Here is an 11,356-nt window from a genome sequence, read left to right as displayed (position 1 = left end):
ACCGCAGTTACCGTAACCGAGCGATGTTCAAGTCCCGGGCGAGCATCGAAGGTGGCTCGAGGAAAGATTGTCTAGGAATTATGGGTTGCACCCGCGGCGCTGCGCTTCCTCGAGCTAGTAGCTACCAGTCGTGCATCCGCCAAGGCTATCGACTCTCTCATCCACGCTTATTTGAATAATTGAAGTCGATCTGGCCGAGCGAAGAGATCGCCGGATCGAGCGTGCGAGCACGTCTGCCGGCGGCGTCCACCTTCGACGCGACGAGCAAGAAAGGAGATGCTCCACCAGAGGGGATCCCTTTAATCGCCGGCACGATGACACCAATAATACCGATAACGCCACTCTCGGTACCGTGCCGATGGTTTTCAGAAAATACGATAAAAAGATATTGACAATAATGATACCGTGCGGGCATTTAGTCCGCTTGTTAATGACGTGATTGGATTATAAAACCACGGGACGATCGGCATCGCGCGAAGACGCAAATTAGTCACGAATGGTGAACCGAACGAAACGGAACGATTATTATTGCTACGCCGAGATCGGTCGATTAATCGATTTCGACGGTGGTTGGGAGATTGGTTAGATTGGTTAGATGGTTGCTCGATGGTTAGATTCCATCGGTTCGAAATTTTTCATAGAGCTTATCCTCTCGAGATCACTCGTTAGATGAACTTTTAATTATTTTAACGAGGAATTTTTAAGCGCACGTTGTTTTGAGCTTCTTTGGAAAGAAGAAAATCGAGAACGAAAGTCGTTGCAACCGTTCGAGACTAGAGTCGGGATTTTTACTAGTTGGCTGTTTTTGACGAGTGATATTTTATGTTACGACGAAAATACTCGAACACGCACAAAAAATACTTATAATTTTACTGTTCAATTTTATGTATAATTTTACTTTTCGTAAGAATTAATATGTATTCACAAGTTTTAAGATATCTCGAATATTTGAAGGCCTAAACGGAATTATGAAAACGAACAAATAATACAAACATAAATATTTATTATGAAAAAACTGTGTGCAGTGTGAACGAAGTACATAGACGAATTTTTCTTGAGGTCACCCTTAAGAAATAAAAATTCATTTCTTGAATATAACGTACATTATTATTATCACTATTAAATACATAATTTATACTTAACGTTTGAAGTCGCCTAAATAGCTTAAAAATTGTCTACATAACGAAATACATAGAATTATTTGCATAATTATTCCTATAATTTAAATTCTAATTTAAGTTCCTAGTTTATTCTAAGAATAGCAGATAAAAAGTAGTTCACCTCTCATCCGATGTTCGAGGTTTTTGTTTACATAGGAATTTTCCTCGTCTCTGGTTAAACGAAACCGAAACATAAGCTGCCATGGCGCGTTATCATCTGGAAATGGGAATTTAAGTGGCTTTGTTAGTTGCGAGCAAAGCGGTCCAATTTCAGTTCCGGCGGAAGTAATAGCGTAGTTTGTCACCGACTATCATTGGGTTGCATAACTGTGGTGCAACGCTTGGGAAAAAATGCTTCCTCGTTGATGAACGTGGAATACCTGGGCCGAGTCCGCAATGTCCCTAGAGTGTTCTGTGCAAAGCAACAGCACCTGTCGTTGACACTGTACTAGTAGCGATACTACTAAATCAAATCTTAAATAAAGAAAATATAATTATTCGTAGTGATTGCAGATGAATTCATTGACTTGGCAATTGTATTCTTCTATATTTTATCTTTCAAAAATTGATTACTAAGAATGTACGAATTATTAATTAGGAATACACGTTTCATAGAATTTCATGTTTGAATCGTTTTCATAAGATATTCTCACCTAACGAAACAAATTATTACAGAAATTTTAGTAACAGAGATTAGGTTGAGGACTCGGAAGGTTGATAATCTATCGTAACAAAATAAAGAATAAATATTTTTACTCGCTACAGTTATAGGAATAAATAATACACAGTTAAATATACGACTGTAAAGGCACAGAATTAATTTCTACGCCTGATATATTATGTAAGAGTATTTGACTAGCGTGGAAAAGTAAGCGTTCAACTACATACTTCTTTAAATAATTTTTTATAATCACATTTATTCGGTTTTTCTGCAATGCACTTTTAACTCTAGACCTTTGTCTCGTTGATTATGGTTTTGTGAATACTATAAGGTACATGTCGAAAGCAAAACTATCAATCATGATTGCGTGGGTGTACGGCCCACACAGCTTGGATGGAAAGCAACCAACAATCGGTACGGCACGGAACGTGTCGATAACTGTCGGTTGAAGGGTTAATAAAGAAAAACGAGCTGTTTTACCACGTCATAATCATAATTTAACTAGTCACTTTTCAGCGTTATTATTAGTTTACAATTTAAACATTAAATTACATCAGTGCTTCGAGGCATCGTAGTCGGTACTGCTAACGAGCTTCTGTCTTTGCAATCCTGTTTCTCGCTGGCCACCACTCGCAAATTTCTCGCAGACAATTCGTACGATTTCCGCAATCGACCGGTTGCCCACGCTCCTCGATTGTACGATAGCGAAAATTTACTACGAACGCGATTAGTTTATTTCGACGAATCCGCACGTCCGAAGGACAAGACACAACATACGAAGAACACATGATCGATGCGCGTGATTGACAAGTAATGATCGTAGAGACACGTATGTACACGGAGTCAACTGTTTACAATAAATAAGTCTTTAATAAATATACTACTAGATTAATAGATCGTTCCTACAAAGATTCGTAGCGAGGTCAAGATCATTCGATGGCGGACATTTCCCTCCCTTAATCGCGAGAATCTTAATCGAGATTCAAGGAGACGCATGGCAGAATCTCTCGGAGATGTTAACGGCCAGAGCTGGGCAAAATTCTTCTCTTTATAACAAATGAGAGATGAACAAATTTTTATCCGCTACTTTTACGACAGAAGTTAGAATTTTAATTGTACAAGGGAAATATTTCGCAATGCTGGAATAAAAATTGAATCGTTCGATTGAATAAATGGCTCGAATTAATCGCTGCGTGGCGGGTTCGTTCATCCGTTATTCGAACGAAACGTTGCCCATCTCTGGTTACGACTGGTTCCTACTGTACTTTACAAATCCTTGGCGTTCTGTGAAAAGTATAAAATGCAACTAGATCATCGAGCGAGGCTCTAGACGATGAACATTCTCGGAATCGCAGTATATTTCGTCGCGTACGCTAAGATTTTTTCAATCGCTAATAGTATCTCTTCTTTGAAAATTCATAAAAATACCACGTCGGTGCCGTTTCTTTTTCTCGAAGCTTCGTCGAGGTTGCGAGGTATCTACCTACGGATATCTTTAATCACTGATATCCTTTGCAATGTTAATCGTGCCTCGGGCAATAAATAATTTACGAACGGGATCAATTTCTTTTTAAAGCAATTTTTGACAAATCGAAAATCTGTCGAAGAACAGTAGAATTTGGCTCTTCTAAAACAACGTTACTTAAAATATTATTACAAATAGCACGTTATCTTACTTCACAGTTATTTTATTCTTAGAATATTTCTGTTTTTGCGATAACGAAATAATACAATACTCTTGCAAATAATGAACGTATCTAGAACTGTGATGATCCAAAATTACAAATAAGTGCGATTATATAGATGCAATTGGAAGATATTTTTAATAAAATGACACTGATTCAAACAAAGGAGGAAATTAGCATAACAAGTATATTTCGTTGATATTTAACCCACTTGTCAAGAATATTGCCTTTATTACTTATATCGAACAGTTATGTTTTATTTTAATTTCAAATCAGATTTGCTCAGATCCGACATAAATGTAAATATGCGCGAATATCGTGATTGGCTTAAAATATCAGTTTAATGAATCAGTCGAGCCGGAAAGGGTGAAAAGCAAGAAATTTCGAAAACTTGAACACACTGTTGCGGATGATTACAGTAGTTCGGAGGCAATGCGTCTGTATTTCGTATTCTCGCAGGCCAGGCGATAAACGATACAACGGTTTCATTCGACCGACATCAGTGATAAATGAACACAATAATCGTGTCCGCGTCTCGCAACGTCCGCGTAGCGGCAAGATGAATTATTTTTCGTGAAAGTCTATCGATCGATCTTATTATAGAGTTACAAATTTCTGACAGTCAGGCATCGCCGTCGATAGAATACAATTTATCCTTAACGTTAATTTTACGAGTAAATATCTCTAACAGCGTAATACTCTTCTTAGTAATTTAATACTTTGGATCTTTCCACAAGAACCGTACGAATCATTAAATCGTTTCCCCGTTCGGGATTTAATTTCCTTCTCAATTTGCTTACTCGAGCAGTTATTCGTATCTCTCCTATCCGTAATTGCTTCGTTCGAGAATACTTGCTGTTTCGCACGACAGTCTAAAATCACACGAGTGATCATTTCACGTTCTCGCATTAAATTACAACGACGAAGAAGAACACAATTTCGCATTCCCAGCGAGCAGTTGCCCGGCGAGCAACGCCGCTTTTAAACTTAACAGCTTTCCTCGTCTTTACCCTAAAAGGAACGTCCTCGCGATACGTCTTCGGACATCGCCGTTAATTCTGCTAATTAATTTAAGTCGAAGAGAGAAGAACGTTTATCGGTATCCTGATTTTCTTCTATTCTAATCGCCGCCGCGACCAACTCATCGTCGAGTCGATGCTACCTACGAGCAGAGACGGGAAAAATTCTTATTTGGACTCGAATTTCAAGTAACGAATGCAACGATGGAGAACTTTTGATTCGTTATTTGTTGAATTAAAATTAGAATCTGAATAGTAGAACGTCATTGTATCGCATTTCGTTGTAAAAGAGCAGAAATTCGTCTGCGTAACTTCTCGCATGGTATCTGTGTCTTTATTCTTTGTTTATTATTCGAAAAAACAAATTTTGCCTATCTCTGCCGACAAGCCTCCGTGGCGTCTGTTTCGTCGATCTAGTCTCACCTGTGTGATCCATCCAGAGTTGAGTAAATTTCTTGTCCAAATACAAATATCGAATGGAAGGTTTTAATTTCGTTATTCGTCCACTGAAAATTACAATTTTAAATTATAAATTTAAATTATATTTCACTTTAACAATCGTGCGTCCGAAAGACTCGAACCATGCGCTGTTAATTGTATCACTTATATGTTTCACTTTGATAAAACCGGCAGACATCGTCGCTGCCTCGACGCTTGTTTAATTACTGTTAAACGTTGATTAAAAATCGCTACGCGGTGTCTAAATAAAGAATAAAGAAATTACGAGAAGTGGAAGAAATTTTGCCCATCTCTGGCTCCATCCTCGCGTCTCGAAGTCGCGTATTGTCTCGTTTCTCGTTGCTCCTCGCGCTCGCTAAAATACTATCGTTGCTTCTCTTACTCGTGAAACGCTCGCCGCGCTAATTAGGACAGGTTTTCGTCGAATAATGTACAAGGTGTTCCCTGTCGCCGGAAGGGAAGATCGTACTGGGTGTCGACGGGAGAGAATCAGCCCTGGTTGGTGGGACGAGACGCGAGCACGACTCCGAAGAAGCTGCCAATGTCTTTACACAACTTTTCTGGTATTAGCTTAGCACCCATCGAACTTCAACAATTTTAAATCTGGATGGAAAAAAAAAAAGACTGTGATCATTTTTGTTTCAAAATGTAATAATATCAAGCCAATTTCCTGGTAAGAAAGCTATACCTACGAAGTTTATTTTTTTTTTTTATATAAAAAACAAAATTCAGGCTCTTTATAAATAATATAGTACCAGTAAACTATGCACCAGAAATTATTACTGTTGCCTAGTTCAACCAGGATCAACTAGATGGGACTTACTAATGAGTTTCGTTTAATTAAATTAATCGGTTAATTTTGCCTTCGTTCCTAAGATATTACGTATTACACAAAACAGTTTTATTTCGATCTCTTCGGATCCAATTTATTTGAAAACTACAAATAAATATTGCCGCTATAAACTATTGACATTTTATATGAAATTCTCTACAATAGAGAAACACAGTAAAGTCTCGGAAAGATAATACTGTTCGTTTTGTTTTGAATATGCCAACGCGCAACGTTTTACAATCTACACCGAAAGTAAGATGTAAGGTTTCGGTGATTTTGGGAATTCGATGCGCATCGCGATGTGCATCGAATCTGAAGGGATTAATATACCGTGGACCACTGATCGGATGGAAGAACCACTAAGAGGCAAGTGGTCTGGGCCACTTTGGGTTTCTAAGAAGTCTTGCGTTGAGATATCAAACAGGTATCGAAATACGTATTGAATAGCAAGCTGTGCGGCAAAGGTACCGATAATTGACCGTGTTCCAAAGTTGGGCAATTTTTATTCCAAATAAAGAAGAAAAGTTCCAGATTTATTCGTAAGAATAAAAACAAAAGAATCCTTCGTCTCTTCCCCACAAGTACTTCAGCGTCGTTTGCATCAGAACAACCAAAGGATTCGTCTGTTTTTATTTTTATAAATAAATCTGTAATATCTTGCCGCTGCTCGCGAGCCTTCAGTTGCCCATACCGTTCTATACGTTAGATCAGTCACGAGCAATTAGCTACTCGCGAACGACGATCACACCACGGATTTATTCGGACCTTGAAATAATTAAGCATTCGACGTTACATCTCCGTTGCTGTAACCGCCATCAATGGCACACGCTGTCGCTCGCAAACACCCAGTCGCCCGTGGTTGCGTGAGCCAGAAGAATCGAGTTCGTCCGTGTTTATACCCTGAAACGGAAATGGTATCCATGGTAGCGGCTGATCGCGAGCGGCCGACAAATTCATTCGTTTCCATCGGATTACAAGTATTACCAGGGCAATCGCCATTAAGAAAATACCCGGCGCGAATCGCGTTCGGTTGGCCCCTCTCGTAATTAGCTCATTCGCTACACTCGCGAACGGTCCCGGAACGCGGCCTCAGCTCTTTGCACCGCGACAGGGACCTGCTCGAAGATTAAACGCGAGTTACGTGCTCGTTACGCGGCCCCGCCGTTTGATACAACCCGTCTCTTCCCGTGCATAATTACGTCTCTCGGAGTAACGAGGGGCTGAGAGCGAGAGAGGGAAGAAAGAGAGTCGTCTCAGTCGACACGCATTTTCGTGACGTACCATCCCAGGGCCAAACGGGCTGTTCCACGTACCCAGCCTCCTTCCGTCGACACGGACCGCGTCTTTTTGCGACGATTATTGGAAAAGTGGCTCGGGAATCGGTAGGAATCAAGATCGATCGTTAGCCGGAGATGTTTAGACGATGTCTAGATGACTTCTCTTTGTTCGCGAACATTGGAAACTCTTTTTCCGATCTGTTCGAGTAGTACTAGTAGTTTGGTGGATGATTTTTGCTTTGTTTTAGTCAAGACTAAATATTGATCTCGCCGAGAACTGCCATCCCATTTTCGCGACGTACAGTTGCAATTCTTTACTTTTGTTCGATAGTCGTTGTATTCAACGAATTCGAATATTGATATTCTCGTTCCAGATTCTGATAGTGAAGACAGTTTGTTACTACGATAGCGAAGAAATCCTACAGTTGACCGACGAGTTTAACTTGAGGTTACAAACCCATGCACGTCACTTTTCAATACAGAGTTTTAAATTAAACGAAAAAGAAAGTTTCTTTTAGTGTTTCGAAACAACTGTCTCGATAATTGTGATTAAATGAATTTTTGATAGAGCAAGAAGACAAATATTTTTTTTGCACGAGTGTGTATCTTCTGCATCTACCCAGTTATATGACCCATAAGTCTGTACCCAACAAATATATTCTCTTCAAATTAAAAAGAATTATCAAATGTAACATGAAAAACACCTCGGTTCGCGAATTATTACAGTACAGTGACTATGTTTGACCATTCAACGTCTCGCAACTAAATAGAACATCTCGGTTCGCGAGCTATTATAATCACCATCTCTAAACATCTAAATACGTGGAGATAAAATAACATCAATCCGAAAAAGCCTAGAAATAAATCACATCGATCTTGACTTTTCCAATTCCCGTAGCACCGGCAGTTCGAGCACCGGAAATTCCCCGGAGCACGCGCGATGCGCACGCGATCGTCGTACATGAATGTGAAGTATGTCGTAAATCGTAACGTAGTATGAATACTATGTACACGTAAGTTTACAATGATTCCCGTGGACACGATCGGTCGTGCCGAAAGCGAACGGGCGCCTCACATGGCCAAACTCTCGAGCGAAATCTCCGGAGTGGTCGACTGTATAGTTTCCGGCGTGTCGAGCCTGTCGTCTGGATTGTCGTGATCCTCGAGCGATCTGGACTCGTCTTCCGGCAACCTGAACTTGGTCGGCGTGCCAGTGGTTTCGATCGAGGTGGCCAAGATCGACTCTAACGTAGCGGGTTCGTTCGATACCGTCGAAGACGGATTTTCGTCGTTTGATAAGGACTCGATCGACGACTTGGAGGCGTCCTCCGCGATCGATTCCGTGGAGGAGCGGCTCGAGCTTCGGAAGGATCGATCGGAAACGGTCTCAGGAACTTTTGGGGTCGCAGATTGGGTAGTTAGGTCGGGCGTCGTCGTCGTCTTCGTACGATTTCTCGCGAAAGCTTTCGAGACGCCGGGCTCGTTGTTCGCGGGGGAGGTCGGTTTGGTTCTGCGCCTAGGCGAGGTTCCTCTCCCTGAAGGGACGGTTGACGCACCAGGAGACCACCAAGAGGAGGATGACGTTGCGTAGGTCGGTGCGGAAGTTGCCGTGCGCGCCGCAGACGTGTTGCCCGTTCCGCCAGGCGTGAACCTCTTGCGGCCCAGAGTCACCGCTGGCTTCCTCCTCGCTGGCGGGCCCTTCTTCTTTTTCTTCTTCCCGTCCGTCAAATTAGGCTTTTTACTCTGACTCATGCTGCCAGCGGCGCTTACTTTTTTTGCATTTGACGCTGGTGGTTTGCTCTTACCGTTGCTCGCGGTGACGTTCCGGCCGCCGGCTGGTCCGTCGGTCGCCTCTTCCACCCGCAGCTTCCGCTTCTTGGATGGGACCGAGAGGGCCTCTCTTCGACAGACCTCCTCGCTCGCCGCGCCCTCGCAGGATCTCTTCGACTCCGGGGAAGTCCCGTTCGAGCGCGGACCCTCGCTCCTGGCCGCATGCCCGTTGCTCTCCTCCGTGATTTGGCACTGAGGACCAGGCTTCTCGCCCGGCCTGCACCGCCGTTTCCTCTTCTTCCTCTTCTTTCGTTTGCGACACCTGAACTTGTCCCTGCCGTCCTTTTCCTGGACAGGAAGAGTGGGGCAGAGAGACTGCTGGACCAAGTCCCCTCGATGGCTGTGATGTCGGTGCCGGACGTTGTGATGAGCGCCCAGCATCCGCCTCTGCAGAGCTTCGACTCGCTCCGACGAAGCGACCTGAGTCAACACTCTCGCGTAGGCGGACAGTCTGCCCAGGTTGTGACCCTTGGCCTGTACCCTCCTCGGCTGGCCACGACGGTTCAGACCCAGGTAAAGCGTCTTCTTCGTCGTGGACCATTTCGCCGAACTGTACGTGTTGTAGTTGTGTTGCTCCAGGGTCTCGTTGAACACGCAGTCGTCTGTGTACTCGCGCTGAAACAGAACGTGGAAAGCGACTGGTTACTACCAGAATACAACGACCATCGAACAAATTTAAAGAATTACAACTTTACGTAGTAAATGACCACGCAAATGTCCTTCGCAACATCTCCTCTGTGTTACCAGTCTTTGTCGCTAACGTTCAAAACAGTTATTCTGCTTAGATTATATTGCAAGCTAGAAAATGTTTTTCATCAAACGGCAATGTCCACGTGTCGTTACCTTGGGTATGGATCGTGAAACATCGGCCGGGAGGTAGATGTCATTTAACTGCGATTTAATTGCGTAAGACTGCCACTTCTCGTTAGCGAAACATCGAGCGAAAGCCTTTTAAGAGATTCGCTTTTTCCCCTATTTAATATCATCGTAACTATTTTAATTCCGAACGTTCTTCAAATATTTCTTATCTACTTTGTTGCCTATCCGATTGTGACGTGCTGTCGTCAGCTTTTCTTAGGTGCAGATTTGAATCTTTGCAAAATTATTTAATTTACTTTACAATGACACCATCAATGGATTTTCGAAAACGTACAACACAGGTGGCATTCCAGGCGGCATCTTCATAAGACGAGGCCGTACAAAAGCTCGTACCCCGCTATTGATAAATGCCTCAACATTGGTGGCAACTATGTTGAAAAATAATCTAAGCATCGTGTACTTCATTATGCGATAAAAGTGTTTCTCTAATAATGGTTTCCTTTCGCTTAATTGCTTAACGTAACTTACTTTCTGGATCGCCTTGATAGCAGTACCAGCTCCATCTAGAGAGGCGTTATCAACACCTAGGTGGACATTACTCTTGTAACATAGTTTCATGAAAGTAATCGCTCCTGCAACTTACGACCGCGGCTCAGCCGATGACCCGAAAATCACAAACAACACGTTCGGAATCGCGCGTCATTCGATTTAATGGAAAGGATATCCTCTGAATATTCCCAGAAGCTTCCAAGGATCCAGCGATCGTTATCAATTCCGCGCGGCTATTATTCGTCATTATCACGTTGTAATTGCACGGCTGAGCGTTGGGGCCGCAGAAGCGGAGAAGCGGCGCGCGAGTATGTCCTCCCGTTTAACACGCAATTCCGTTTCGCCGAGCGACGCGTAAAACGGGGCTAACATCGCGGCGAAATATTAACGACGCTTCCCGATGGAAGACTCGAACGAGCATTAAGCATAACGCGGAACCAGCCCGACCGGACAGCGGACGAGCCGCCGCGGCGAGCATTATGTTTTCGCTAGTGTTGCGCCGCGCTATGATTTTCTCTGTCCGCTTTATGGTAACTCGTTTCTAGATGAGCGGAAGTGGCCGCGGTCTTCATCGTCTCTAATTACAGCGTTTAAACGCTACGCCGGTTGAAAAATCCGCTGGCAGAACGCGAGCGTAAAGATACGCGCCAAGTGAAAAACCGACTTTATGGCGCCGAAACCGATGGTGGTGTTTTCATACGCGGCACAATTTACGAGTTCCCTCGAACAGGGAAATTGTATGGGATCCAATCCGTTCGCGACGGTTCCGTTTATGCCCGTGCTTGGCTGAATTGTGACTTATTTTTTCGACGTACGTCGACCGACGAGTTTTATTGATTGTTAAGAGCAAAGAGGTAACCAGTATGCGGGCTCCGAGAACACCTAGAAGGCGTGTCTCCCCTTCGCAAGTGCTGTTGGCGAAAATAATAAACAGCTGACCATATCGAGGGGTATATGGGTGAATAACATTGACGCGGATGAGCCGAGTAACGATTGAAATTGAATGAAATTATTTCAATTTTAAGCCACCGAGCTTCATTTTAATTAAACGGCCGAAGGAGATCG

The 11,356-nt window shown here is 43.0% G+C and overlaps 1 protein-coding gene across 3 annotated transcripts in view; it reads right to left on the bottom strand.

Moving 5' to 3' along the window:
* Window positions 1-1,158: 1,158 nt before the first annotated feature.
* The window catches only part of LOC128877093 (uncharacterized), a 193,306-nt gene continuing 183,108 nt past the window's right edge, over window positions 1,159-11,356 (bottom strand). For 2 of the 3 annotated variants that reach the window (XM_054124092.1, XM_054124093.1), the window contains exon 4: window positions 1,159-9,538. In XM_054124092.1, coding sequence (XP_053980067.1) covers window positions 8,165-9,538 — 1,374 coding nt within the window. In that variant the 3' untranslated portion in view covers window positions 1,159-8,164. The remainder of the gene's footprint in view (window positions 9,539-11,356) is intronic. The other variant, XM_054124094.1, reaches the window with a different exon arrangement.

Source organism: Hylaeus volcanicus, chromosome 5, assembly GCF_026283585.1.
Source record: "Hylaeus volcanicus isolate JK05 chromosome 5, UHH_iyHylVolc1.0_haploid, whole genome shotgun sequence".
NCBI classification, from domain to species: Eukaryota; Metazoa; Arthropoda; class Insecta; order Hymenoptera; family Colletidae; genus Hylaeus; species Hylaeus volcanicus.
This window is presented reverse-complemented; position numbering and strand designations above follow the sequence as displayed.